The 14,394-nt window shown below is 42.8% G+C and overlaps 1 protein-coding gene across 2 annotated transcripts in view; it reads left to right on the forward strand.

The window, feature by feature from the left end:
- Window positions 1-14,394, forward strand: part of RFX3 (regulatory factor X3) — a 304,136-nt gene that overhangs the window by 56,225 nt on the left and 233,517 nt on the right. Inside the window, exon 1 of one of the 2 annotated variants that reach the window (XM_056848646.1) lies at window positions 10,320-10,511. The exons of the other annotated variant lie outside the window; for it this stretch is intronic. Within the exon in view, the coding sequence (XP_056704624.1) occupies window positions 10,415-10,511 (97 nt within the window). The 5' untranslated portion in view covers window positions 10,320-10,414. Of the gene's footprint in view, window positions 1-10,319; window positions 10,512-14,394 lie in introns of those variants that run through there. 2 annotated transcript variants of the gene reach the window in all.

The raw sequence follows: 14,394 nt of genomic DNA on the forward strand, positions 1-14,394 counted from the left end.
TCTGTTCTTCAGCTCTCTTGTCAAGTAGAGGCATTTCTTTAAGATCTATAAGGTCTTCCTCGTTTTCTATTACCTCATTCATATTCTGAGTCATTTTCTGGGTTAAGGTATTCATCATAGTAGCCAGTTGATCCATTTGCTTTGACATCTGCTCCTGTTGTTTTGACATCTGTTCATGTTGTTTTGTAATTATCTCATTTTGCTTAGCAAACATGTCTTGAATTTTTTTCCATATTTGCTTCTTGCAAGGGTTCTTTGACGTTGCAAGCAGTACTGTATACACTGATGGTTGATATTTTATTTCAGGAATTTTGGCAAGTCTTAGAAAATGATTTTCCAAAATGTGGGTAGATTAATAGTTGATGCTGAGCTTAATCGCTAAGATATTCCCCAAGTAATCCTCAAAAGACAGCTAGAAAGTTAGTTTTAAAATTTGAAGTACCATCGGGGGGTTTTTCTGGACACTCTAGGTCGACAGGCAAACAGGAAGTAGGAAGTTAGCAGGAAACTGTGCAGCCACGGACCTTCCGTCTTCCCCTTTCTGTAGTTTTTTTGATGAGAAACCTTTTAGTTGGTGCACCAGGGGTTTTCACTTCCAGTCACACGTGCTTCAGTACTTCCCTTCTCCCTGTTGTCGGCAGGCATCTTGCAATGCAGTAGTGTTGCTTCCTAGAGGTCTTCCGGCACTTCAAAATAGATCTTGAGAACATGGCAGGAGGACCTTCCCGGCCCTGAAAAGGTAGCGTGACCAAGGGGAGGGAGGGTTTTATTTCTCCCTTCCCCTCAAACGTCACGGAATCCGATTGGTACTTGCCACGTCAGTCAGAAAGTTCACTTGTTTAGTCCACCCACTGATCAACTTAATAGAGTCCTTGCCGCTTTATCTGATATCTTATCTTAGCATAAAAGTTTTTAAAGATGGGGGGGGGAGAGTGCGGAGTTCCCAGTTAATTCTGCCAATCAATTCAGCCTTCTATTCCCGGTAAGATCAAAAGAATTCTTGTTACTCACTTAGATTTCGGAGGGTGAGGTTTTTCTTCATTAAAACAGTTCATAAGATGGTTTTAGGTAATGGAGGTCCAAGCCTAATGCCAAAGAGAACGCTTGCGGCGATGCAATCTCCTCTCAATGCCAGCTGGGACAGACATCCACACCTCCGGGGGGCTTTAAAAAGCTCCCTCGAAGAGTATGGGAGTCACACCGCTTTCTTTGGGCTGCAGAGGAATTCCTGCGTCCCAGTCCACTAAAGCACACCAATTCAAAGCGTTTCTTGGATTCCCTTGGGAGCTCTCCCTAGGGACGACTGCTTGGTACCAGCTCGTTACCGGAAGTCCAGGAATGGACATCTTACTGACCCAGTTAAAACTTTTAGAGGGGTCTGACAGGGATGCCTGCTGGCGCCCTCGCTGTTTGCCTTCTATATAAATGATCTGATAAGTCATCTGGGAAATTCTGAATTCCATCCCCCCAAGCTCGCAGAAAGGCATATTGGAGGGCTGTTATATTCTGATGACAGTTATACTCTCTAGAACCCCCATAGGGCTAAGAAGAGCCCTCAAGAGGCTAGCAAAATATTCTGATGAGGAATATCTCACAATTAATTATCAGAAAACCAAAATTATTGCTTTTGAGAAAAATCAGAAAACTAGGTTATGGGCACTCAAGGGGCATTAGATAGAGAAGTGACCAGTTTTAAGTACCTGGGGGTTGTGGTTCAAGCAACGGGATCTAAGACTAACCATTTTAAACATGTGGCAGATCAGGGAGAAAGATCTGCAAATAGTATAGTTAGATTTCTACGATCACATGGTGGTCACTCTATTCCCGCAGCCTTTAAACTGTATAAAGCGAAAACTATGGCTCAGCTCCTATATGACTCCTTTTTGGGTTCACCCTCCTCCTGTTACGCCCCATTGGAGAGAATCCAATCCAAATTTCTGAGAGTGATCTTACATGTTCCAAAATGTGTTTCAAATGCCTGGATCAGATTAGAAACTGGAATGATGAGGATGGAGGCCAGGGTCGGTATTATGTCCACTTATTTATGGCTAAAAGGAAATCTGAATTCTCAGGGCCTTTCCCCCCTAATATTTAGAGATAATTTCCAGTCAAAATGGCTACAGGCTGTTTTGAATTATGTTAGGAACTTAGGTTTATCCCCTCAAGCCCTCCTAAGGAGTAGGCTTGATCAAGAAAAACAGCTGATCAGGCAGAGGATCGAAGACACTGAGCGTCAAGCTGATATATCTAGAACACCAGATTTCATACGCCCACTGAGTGCCAAATATGTGGTCACCCCAGTGGCCTATTTGGCCACATTGGACTCCAATAATATCAGGAGAGCGTTCACCCTTGCCAGGTGTGCGGCACTCCCCTCTCCGGTTCTTGAAGGCAAATTTAAGAAGATCCCTTTTATAGAAAGAAAGTGCCCATGCCTGCTCCATGAGGTGGAAACGATCGATCATATGCTCCTACGGTGTATCTTCTACAGGGAGGCTAGAATTAAAATGATTAACTCTTTGCTAGAAAAACTCTGGGGAAACGGACAAAACTAAAGTGGATCACTTGTTAGCAGGCAATAATCCCCACGTCTCGATCAAGGTCGCTAGATACTGCATGTTGATATGTAGGGTTCGGAAATTACAGCTGTAACTTTTTAATTCTAATTTATTTATTTCAATAATGGTCATACTCCTTTTTGATAATGCTCTTAAGCTTTGTTTTCAAATTTGTCTTGACCTTCTTAGTAAGGCCGACGATATTCATTCTGTATTTTTATAATGCTGGTCAAATGACCGTAATAAATCGAATTGATTGAATTGATTCTCCAGATCTCCTGTCTCCATGATCTGGAGAAAACCAATATTTTTGTTTTGGTATAGTTAATACTTAAAAGGTTTTTATCACAGTAAGAAGCAAAGGCTGATAATGCCCGCTTCATGCCTACTCTGGTGTAAGAAAGCACCGCTGCATCATCTGCATATAGCAGTATAGGTACATGGTAGGAGTTCAGTTTGGGGGGATGGTTACCTTGATTAAACATGTGAGATGGGAGGTCAGAAAGGAATAGATTAAACAAGGCTGGGGCTAGAATACAGCCTTGCTTCACACCTTTGGTGACCGGGATCTTATTGGTCAGGGACCCGTTGTTGTCTATTTTAACTTGGCAGGTGTTAGAAAGGTGGATTTTGCGTAATAGCCATAGAAGGCATTGATCTATTCGCAATTCTTCCAATTTCTCCCAAAGGATTGGCCTGTTAATAGAGTCAAAAGCGCCACGAAGATCTATAAAGGCCACATATAATTTCCCTTTGGGATTACCCTGTCTCTAATCTTTCCTAATCCTTTTCTGTTTCTTAAATTCCCTCCTTCCTCTGTTTAGATCTCTTTCTTGATTTGGCCTTCTTCTCCTCTCAGAGACAAAATGGCTGCCACTAGTAAGAGCAAGGAGGATGGTTTACTGTCCGTGGAGGACTATGAAACTGGGTTGGTCCAATCTGCCCTAAGAGAAGATGTTCAATCTAACGGCCGCAATCGCTGACCCGTAGATCCACTGCAGCCAATCGAGAGTACAGATAAGGAGGAGGAGGCCGCCTCTGTGCCGTTAGCTCCCAAAAGAGCGTGAAAACACCTGCCACTCCAGCAGGGAACAAAAAGAAGAAGCACGGTTTCAAATCAGCCATGGCAAAGAAGATCGGCATGGAGACAGGAGGAAGAAAATCCAAATCAGCTGTAACTTCAGTCGCCTCCTCCAAGATTGATTCGGCCGAGGCTCGTAATGTTGCCCCCCCCCCCGTGGAAGCGGTGGGCACCCAGAAACACATGTGGAGGTGGCAGAGATAATAAATTCAGCCTTGGAAAGGCAATGGCAGGCCTTCCAGGCTTTACAACCTTACATGCCTCCTCAATCTTTAACAGGCCAATGGGGATTCCCTAGAAGTTCCTTCCCCCAGTCTTTCGCAACCAGGGGTAACGAAGAGAGGGGATGCAAGTCTCCATGGGTTACCTCCAGCCAGACAATGGCCTACTAAGGCTGCTATGAAGGCCACACTACCATGCCCTGGGCCCAGCAACCGGCCAGATCCTTCCACATCCTATACTGACTCAGGTGATGAGGATAGGGAGGAAGGGGAGTTTAGAAGAACAGCAACCCATAGAAGAAAAGCAACCTAGGCTTTTTGCAACAGAGGATTTTCAGGGATTACTGTCTAAGGCACTGCTGGCTCTAGATCTCAATGAAGAGCCTGATGTTATGGACGAGCTTAAGCCTAAGGTTAAGAACTTTAAAGAACTTAAAGAACTTTCCCTAGGAATCAAACCCAGAACAATACTGTTCCCTTTCCTGAATTCTTTCAGAGATCTGTTAAGGCAGAGTGGGAGAACCCACTTCAAATAGACAGTTCCCTATCAATGCTAAAAAATTGTATAAGTTGGATCCTCATGCCATGGAGATGTTAAAGACAGCTCTTGTAGATGCTCCAGTGGCAGACCTACAGACACCTGGCCTTGTGTCAGAGGATGGGGTAGGATCCCTGAGAGACCAACTAGATAGAAAAGCAGAGTTCCTCACTAGGAAGGCTCATGAGGCAGCTGCCTTGGCCATTCAAGCAAGTGCAATTACATCCATCTTTGCTAGAGGATCCATTGTTTGGATGAAGAAACTAATTCAACTGATTTCTGATGAATCATAGAATAGAATCATAGAGTTGGAAGGGACCACCAGGGTCATCTAGTCCAACCCCCTGCACAATGCCGGAAATTAACAACTACCTCCCCCCACATCCCCAGTGACCCCAACCCTCCCCCGCAGAGTCTCAGAGGGACTTGATAGCTGCAGGATCTCAGAGGGACTTGATAGAGTCTTAAAGGCGGTCACCTTCATGGCTGATGCCTCCTTGGATACCATGTCTTTCTTTGTGAGATCAGTTGCCTGTGCCACTATCAGAAGGTCTTTATGGTTAAGAGCACGGCAGGCAGATTTTAAGTCAAAGGTTGTCCTTATGGCCTATCCCATCTAGGAGGGTCAATTGTTTGGGGACAGATTGGACAAGGTCTTAATTGAGACTGAAGATAAGAAGCAGGCCTTATCCAGACAGGTTAGGAAGGACAACAGGGATCTATATATCCATCCTTTCGTTCTTACAGAACACTCCCTAGATACAGATCAGAACTGAGGAAGGGATCTTGGGGTAATAACAGGAGCTCCATTTGCAGAGGAGGAAGATTCCCAAGACTTAACCAACAGTTCAGATCAGACAAGGGAGATAATTCCTCCAGACCCAATACCCAGTGATGCCAGGTCACCACAAGTGAGGGGGGGGGGAGGTTGCAAAATTTCCAACAAAAATGGGCTCAATCAAATCCAGACAAGATCATGTCCACAGGGTATCTAATAGAATTTCTAAGACCTCCCCCAGATTGTTTCATCCCTTCACCAACCTCCCTCAGGCAAGACAAACACCTGAGAACATCACGAGTCATCCAACACCTCATACACATAGTGGCCATAGAAAAGGTGCCAGCTCAAGAACACTTTCAAGGGGTATACTCGATTTTCTTAACAGCTCCCAAAAGGAATGGGGAAGGGAGGGCAATATTAAACTTGAACTATGTAAACAAATGCATAGTAGCAAAGCATTTCCATATGGAAACCCTCCGATCCATAGTTGAGTCTCTTCCTCCAGCCACCTATATGACAGTCGTGGACCTAACGGAGGCTTACCTGTGTATCCCAATTCATCCACATCATCAAAGGTTTCTCCGTTATACAATCACAGGCATTTTCAGTTCAGAGCTCTCCCTTTTGGGTTAGCCTCCGCTCCATGCGTTTTTACAAAGGTCCTTGTGACTATCAGGGCCCTGTTGAGACAGGAGAGCATTTAGGTACGTCCATACCTGGATGGTATCCTTATATGTGCAAAGTCCAGGGAACAATCCATCCAGCACACCTCAAGAGTCATTCAGGTTCTACAGGACCACAGGTACCATGTGAACAAAGACAAGGTTCTCTGAACCTTACACAAATAATGCAACACCTCAGCATCATCATAAATTCCAGGACAAACCACCTGACACTTCCCCAAGAAAGAACAGACAAACTGGTCAAGATAGCAAAAGCTACAACAAGAGCCAGATCAGCAAGAATTATGTCCCTAGTGAAGGTAATGGGTTTCATGGTGGCCTGCATAGCAGTAGTTCCCTGAAGAAGATTCCACTCCAGGCCTCTACAGTGGCTCCTGCGTCCCCATCAGATGGACATCATCCAAAAAAAAGACAAGTCAGTCTTAATCTCCAACAAAATGAAGCAGAGCCTATCCTGGTGGTCTCAATCTGCCAACCTACAGAAGGGACAGGCGTACATTCATGAAGAACCAATTCAAATCTTCACAGATGCCAGCCTAGAAGGATGCGGAGCCACCTTAGGCAGTCATATAGCCCAGGAAGTATGGTCTCAGAAGAAAAAGAAACTCCACATCAACCGGCTGGAGATGAGGGCAGTGAAGCTGGCACTTTTGCGCTTCTGAGACTTGGTTGCCAACGAACATGTCCTTATAAAAACGGACAACAGTGCAACCAAGACTCCTTTGAACAAACAAGGGGGATCCGCATCAGGAGACAGAATCGATAATGATCTGGGAATAACGCAACATCATGTCCCTAAGAGCAGAACACATAAAGGGAATGCTCAACATACAAGCCGCTGAGCTGACAACAGGTGAACGAGGGAGAGTGGTCCATCAGCCAGGAAACCTTTCAAGCCATAGTGAGCAAGTTGGGGAATCTGTCAGTGGATCTCTTCATCTCATCAGACAACCACAAGCTCCCGAGGTTTATTTCCAGGTACCAACATCCCCAGGCAGAAAGGGTAGACATTCTTCTAAGTTCCTGGCCCCAGGAAATGCTGTATGCCTTCCCACCATTGCCTATCCTTCTGAAGGTCTTGTGAAAGATCCAACAGGAGAGAGCCATGGTGCTTCTGGTCGGCTCATTCTGGCCAAACAGACCTTGGTTTCCACGCTGAAGCAGTTGTCTATCCACGACCCATAGAGAATTCCAACGAGGCCGAACACCCTTCAACAGGGGCTGATTGTCCATCCAAACCCCCAATGGTTCAGTTTGACTGCACGGAGCTTGAAAGGAGAAGGCTTCTAAATTACGGCTATAGCAGGGAAGTCACTGATACCATCTTAAAAGCAAGGAGACCAGCAACCAGGCATAGCTATAACGCCTCTTGGAAGGCCTTTGTTAGATGGTGTTGTATAAAGAAGATGAAACCTCTTGGCCATCTTCTGGGCATGGAGTGGGGGTTACTGGGGGTTTGGGGGGAGGTAGTTGTGAATTTCCTGCATTGTGCAGGGGGTTGGACTAGATGACCCTGGTGGTCCCTTCTGACTCTATGATTATAAATCCTGAAATTATTAACATCCTAGAATTCTTACAGGAAGGAGTGCGAATGAAGTTAAAGGTATCCACTCTACAGCACCAAATCGCAGCCATCTCTAACATTGTGCCGGTTCTTGATGGTACTCAAACTTCCAGACATCATGACACTCTGGCCTTCCTGAAAGGAGTGGCCCAGCTAACTCCGTCTACAATTCACTGTTTTACAACCTGGAAAATAAACCTAGTCCTGCAAGCCTTAACCAGAGACCCATTTGAGCCTCTATGGGAAGTCCCACTAAAGTTTCTACGTATGAAGGTTTTGTTTCTCACAGCAATTACATCAGCTCACAGAGTCTCAGAGTTGTGGGCACGTTCTGTGTGGAAAAGATTGTGTATCTTCCACAAAGATAAGTAGTCTTGGGACCAGATCCTGCCTTTCTATCAAGGTGAATACCTTCCATAGAGTGCAAGATTTGAGTCTCCCTTTGTTTTGTGCCAAATATACCTGTCAGAAGGAGCTGCAGTGGCATATCCTTGATTTTTGTAGGGCCTTAAAAATCAACATCTGCAGAACAGCAGACATTAGATCCATCTCCAATCCTAACAGAGGACAGAAGATGTCCAAAGCGGCCATCAGCTATATGCTAAAACGGTGCATCATTCAAACCTACAAAGCCAGTAAAATCTCTATTCCAGATGGTATCACAGCCCATTCTCTACACAGTGTGGCAACTACAGTGGCCTTCTACAAGCAGGCTCCGGTGAACGAGATATGTCAAGCCGCTACGTGATTCACAGTTTCCATGCTTATCAAACATTACAAAATCAACACCTGGGTGTCTTCACAAGCAGCCTTTGGCTGCAGGGTGCTGCAACAGGTACTGGAAGGCTATTAGTAAACCAGGGTGCATAAAAATAAATGGTTTTTTAAAAAATAAATTAAAAATGGATTTTTAAAATTTAAATTGGATTTTTTAAAATCAGATTTTTTTTGACTTATTCCAAAAATAAAATTTTCATCTGGTTGTAAATATTATTGTACCTGCAAGAATGAGTCTTTCTGTAAAAAACCATGATTTAAAACCACTCTAAATCAAAGCTCTTGTAGATCCCACAGCTTTGTTGCAGTATTGGCATTTTGCACGCATCCCTGCTTGACCCATATGTAGCGGAACGGAGTCTCTTTTGCAACCTGCTGTCATTATAGATTTTTTTCCTCCAGGGAGAGAATACTATGATAAACCTCAGGCTATACACACTAAAGATCCCAAGAGTTGTGGAGTATTCCGCTCAACAGGTTTCACTTTCCTTTTTATTGTTTGCCCCTCTTTCCTCACTCTTAGCTCCAGACAATCTTATATTCATTGAACTAATTGAAACTTAGCACTTAAGAGGCAAGGGGTTGATTCTGTGTATGTAGATTTGCAAAGGAACAATGGGATTAAGGTCTCTTTCTCAACTCTGTATACATATAACATTTTTGTTGTGAAGAAGCATATCATTTCTGCAGACACAAATTCACAGTTTTGAGAATTGCAAAATTAAGCATCTATCTAGATAGAAAAATTGCCCAAAATAATCTTACAGAAACCTCTGGAAGAGAATGACATTGTGAATGGATTAATGTAATTCATTTACCAAAATAATTAAACAACGTATGAGTATTCCGCCTCATGCTACATAATTAAAAACTAATCCTTATTTCCTGATACAGCTGTATCTGAAGAAGTGAGCTGTGGCTCACGAAAGCTCATACCCTACCAGAAAATATTTTTGTTAGTCTTTAAGGTGCTGCCCTGACCTGGATGGCCCAGGCTAGCCTGATCTCGTCAGATCTCAGAAGCTAAGCAGGGTCAGCCCTGGTTAGTATTTGGATGGGAGACCACCAAGGAATACCAGGGTTGCTGTGCAGCGGAAGGTACTGGCAAAACACCTCTGTTAGTTTCTTGCCACGAAAACCCCAAAAGGGGTCGCCATAAGTCGGCGGCGACTTGAAGGCACTTTACACACACTTAAGGTGCTACTGGACTCTTGCCCTTTTCTACTCCTGTAAGATAAGACTTAAATAACTTCTAAAATGCATACTCTTGGACTTTCTGTATGATTTCATAGTAAAAAATATCTTCCAGATGCAGACTTTAAACAAATGTTTTGGCAACTCCCCCCCCCCCCCGCATATATTTGAGAGAGCTTTTTTAAAAATGTCTTCTAGCATAATTTCTTAATGGCATCCAGTAGAGTTAAGGCCAAATTAGGTTTTTTTTTCTAGTCATGATTGTGCAAACTCATCCAGCTGCCATTTTCCAGAATCTCATCTCTCTTCGGTTCTTGTAGGTTATCCGGGCTGTGTAACCGTGGTCTTGGAATTTTCTTTCCTGACGTTTCGCCAGCAACTGTGGCAGGCATCTTCAGAGTAGTAACACTGAAGGACAGTGTCTCTGTGTTACTACTCTGAAGATGCCTGCCACAGTTGCTGGCGAAACGTCAGGAAAGAAAATTCCAAGACCACGGTTACACAGCCCGGATAACCTACAAGAACCAATGAACTCTGACCGTGAAAGCCTTCGACAATATCATCTCTCTTCGTTGGTCAGGCGTTAATGCTCAGTCTGAACATTTATGCCCGAATTGGTTAATCTTGTGATATCTTCTGTGGTATTCATAAATGTTTTAATGCTTTGCCTAGGTATATAAAAACGTTATCTGTATAACTAAGATAACCCATCTTTGTAACCTCATATTCTGCTGTTGTTATGTCTTTGTAATGTTGCTTGCCCTTTGATTAACATTTATAACATATTTTGTTTTTTGCTGCAGTGGGGATAATTGGTTGTCTTTTTTTTCCACTTCTTGATATAGAAGTGTTACTGAACATTCTGGATATTGGATTGTATATGAACAAAAAACAGCTTTGGAGTTGAATCTAAAGGGCCATCCTCTCTGTTTCTAGCAATTACATAATTCTTTTGATTTAAAGGTGACTGGTGGAGTTCCAGCCAGTCTCTTCTAAAATGTGTCGCATGGAGAAACCATGCCTCTACTTGTGAAACATACTCCTGTTAAGAAGTATGCCAATACCCAGCCTAGATTTGAATTTATTGCTGCTTTGCTTTATTCCATTGGCTCAGGTAAACAATTATGTATTTTAATTCCCACTTTCTTTAGGACTTTCTCCTGTATTGAGCATTTTTTAACCCTTTTATCATTTTTTTATGTTCTCCTTAACGGTCTCCAGTTTGACTCCTGAAAATGTGATGGCCATAATCCAAATATTATTGAATGCAACATCATGCATCCAGCTTAAGACCGTAGTTAGGAGTGTGCATTCTTTTCTATATTGCAGTATGGTTGGAAATGCATATCCTATTCTGTATCTAGTAGTCCATATGGGGAGTGCATTGGATGCCTTGCATCCATAATTATGTTGCAGTGCAGATGCACGTCTTCATCTGGTTGGCACGTGTCATTCCTGATCCAGCAAGCAAGATGGAATTCTGAAACTGTTTCCTCATGCAGATTTGAATGGTGAATGATTAGAATTCAGCATAATTCTTCAAGTGGTGCCTAAGCAGTGAATAGTAGTAGTAAAGCAGTACGACTATTTGTGAAGTAATACTTTCCATGTAATACTTGTGTTACTGCAACATTTTTGTTGCATTATCAGTTGGTACTTATATTTAGCTTACTGCCTACTACTACACCAAATTTTTCAACAGCGTTAGGACAATGATAATGTTTCTTTGTTTTGTACATATGTGCTAGCATTTTCTTTCCTCTGTGAATTATTTGATGTGGTATTTAATTTTGTTTTTGGTTTATAGCTCAGTGTTTTAATGTATCAAAGCTGTTTTTGTTTTTTTTTAATCATATGCTTACAGTGTTTTGTATTACTTCCCATTTTGGAGTCTTCTGAAAATGTAATGAATACTCTCCAAATCTTTCTCTGAGTAATTAATGAAGATGTTGAACAGCACTGGACTTAGGACAGATCCCTGTGAACTGGAGTATTACTTTTTACTTCCTCCCAGCTTGACACTGATCCGTTAATTACTCCTCTTGGGCACTACAGTTTCTCAGCCAGCTGTGTGCATATCTTATGATGGCACTTTTTAATTACTTTTCTTCCGTTTACTTATGAGACTATAATGTGGAATTGCCAGAAAACTTGATAAAACCAAGACATATTTAAAATCAACTTCTCTTCTGTCAGAGAAAAGAAAGGAATTTATTTTTTCATGTACTATCCAGCTAATTATTCTGTTTCTTCTAATAAAGCTGCAATCACCTGGTCTTTTTGTTGTTGTTTTTTTAGATAACAGTAAGTTAGCATTCTCTAGACTGTTGAAACTTTTTCTTCCAAGAACTTTTAAAGGTGATTGTTAGTAGGTTGGAGACATTTGGTGGTCTCTTCAACATTCAGGAATTCGTTTGTTACAACTTGATGATTTTCTTTCAGAGTAGCCATATCTTCATTGGTCGCCTATTTTCTCCCTCACTTGTTTTATATATTCATCTGGATACAGCTTACTTTTTGCTTCAGTCCCTCCCCCCATGTACATTGAACAATTCAACTTCCTTTACATTGTATTAAGAACGTCATCTTAAACTGAACAGTTGGATCTGTATTCTAAATCTTCCTAGGGTGGTGAATTTGTAGAACCTCCTCCTTTGTTTCAAGCTCTTTTGTAGATCCATGCCATTTTTTCATGTGTTTTGATGATCTTCTATCATTCTTGTGATGGGTCATTTCTTGATATTCAGGATGTGAATCTTGCTCATCCAGCTCTGGAATCTTGGTTGTAGAAACCCTTCTTATGATTTGATATTTTTACTACTGGAAGATATTTTACTACTGGAAGATATGTTTGAACTGACATTATAGGCTACATTCAGATGTCATGAGCAGACTCATGACTGAGTAACAATGGGTTCAGGACTGATTAATAACAATTGTGGGCTTTACTCATATATCCATGTTATCCCATTATTCGCAGGACTTAACTGCATTCCGTGCATGTTTTACTCTGGTATGAAACTTGATGATCGTAATAATGAAGCATCCCATACTTTCAAATAGATGACTAGTTTTCTACTGTGAAGTATCCTTAGGATCCCCCCCATAAAATATTGTGTTTTTCAAATCTTATTTTGTAGTTCTTCTGTATAACCTGTTATTCTGGGGCACCATCTTGCTCATTTGGAATCTTTTGTTCCAATAATTCCTGTTTTCTTTGTTGCACATTGTGCCGGCGTAGGTCAAGGGCTGGGCGGTGCCCGCAGTCCTCAGACGTGCGGGGGGGTATCTAGCCCCTTTCGGAGCAGGCAACAAACATTCTGCTATCTCCCAAGGTCAGTATTCAGAGGCGTTGTCAAAACAGGCAGGAGTCAACGGCCGGAAAGATCAATCATAGCAGTAGCAAGAAGGCAGGGAAATTGCACGGTTGCTTCCGCAAAGTGAAAGCGTGTCTGCACTGCCTTTATCAGTCAGTGCACTTCCAAGCTAGGCTTCATCCTGCAACGACTCAGCACCAGTTCTCTGTCTGCTTAGGCTTTCCAGGCGAGCACTCCTTCGCCTACCCTGCAAAACTATACGCTGGCGAGTCCTGATATGCCTATCAGGTTCAGGTGAGCTTGGAGGGCTGCCATTCTCAGCTTCCACTGCAGGAGTTGGAGGACGAGTAGCTTCTGTTTGCCTTTGTTCCATCTCTGCCTAGCTGTGGTTCCTGCTGAGTTGTTTCAGGCTCCTGTACTACTGACTGCAATGGAGGTACTGAAGGCCCAGAGGCAACCTGTTCCTCCACTTCAGCTTCAGAGTCCTCTGGGTCCTCAGCTCTGAAGGCAGGGCCCATGTCACACATAAACTAAATTGCCAGGTTTGCATTCCATTTCCCCCTTATCTGATATACTTGAATTTTACCCCATCTTTCTTTCCAAGGAAACCAGGGGCAGTGTATATGATGGTTTTTGCTTTCCCATTGTATCATTTGAACAAACCTGTGAGGTAGATTAGGCTGAGACAAAATAACTTACTGAAGGTCACCCAGTGAGCTTCATGATAGGGCGCGGGATTTGAATCTGGGTCTTCTTGATTGTCGTTAGGACCCTCTTTTATATTCTCCTTCAGCCTATCTAGAGATCTTCTAACCTTCCCAGGTTTTAGTTGGCTTTGGTTGCCAGTTACGGTTTGTGGTAGGTATCTTAATCACCCATTCCATCTCAAGCCTTGTGGCACATTCAGGAAGGTGGCAGCCTTTTACCTTTCATTGGGCTGGGTCATGCTCAAAACTGGTGAGAGATTTGCTAATTCTGAGTTCTCCCACCTCACCTCATAGTGAACAAACAGTTCTGTCCTGGGGGCAGGGGAGATCAATCCTTCACCTCATGCTGATCAGGGAGCCACTCCAAAAGCATGGTGTGATGTGTGTGTGAAGTCAGTTCTTTCCCTTATAGATAGCCAGAGTAGCTCACTCTCCACCTGCTGGACAAGGAAGCACCCAACACACAGTTTTTCACTACTTCCGAGTATGAGCAAAGGAAAAGGGGATCACTCAGAAGAAGATAAGAGCAAAGGCAAAAGCATGGCTATTTTACTACAAAAAGTGTGGCTATTTTATTATTAAAAAATTATAGAAATCCCTAGCATGTTTCAACAGACTTCCTCAGGGGGAATTTTCAGTATCAGACACACACCGTGTCTCCTTCCAGTTTAGCAGCATATGGATTATGCAAGGAGATACAATGCTTTTTTATTATAAAAAGGAATTTTTATGTTTTCTCACATCATTTGGCTTTGCGTTTCCTAAGTATAGCCCAGACCTTTCGTCTGAGGAAAAGATCAACCTTGCACTCTGAAACTGACTGATAGATACTCAGACTGAATTTGAGGGTGGGCGCCCCCTGTATCTGCTTGGCCTCGACATCTTGGATTCAGCTTGGGCCTGTATTCAGATCACACAAACAAATAGTAGTTTGGGATGAGTATAGGCATGTTTTACTTTTGGGCATGCGTGC

The sequence above is a fragment of the Euleptes europaea genome, chromosome 4, assembly GCF_029931775.1.
Source record: "Euleptes europaea isolate rEulEur1 chromosome 4, rEulEur1.hap1, whole genome shotgun sequence".
Taxonomy (NCBI): domain Eukaryota; kingdom Metazoa; phylum Chordata; class Lepidosauria; order Squamata; family Sphaerodactylidae; genus Euleptes; species Euleptes europaea.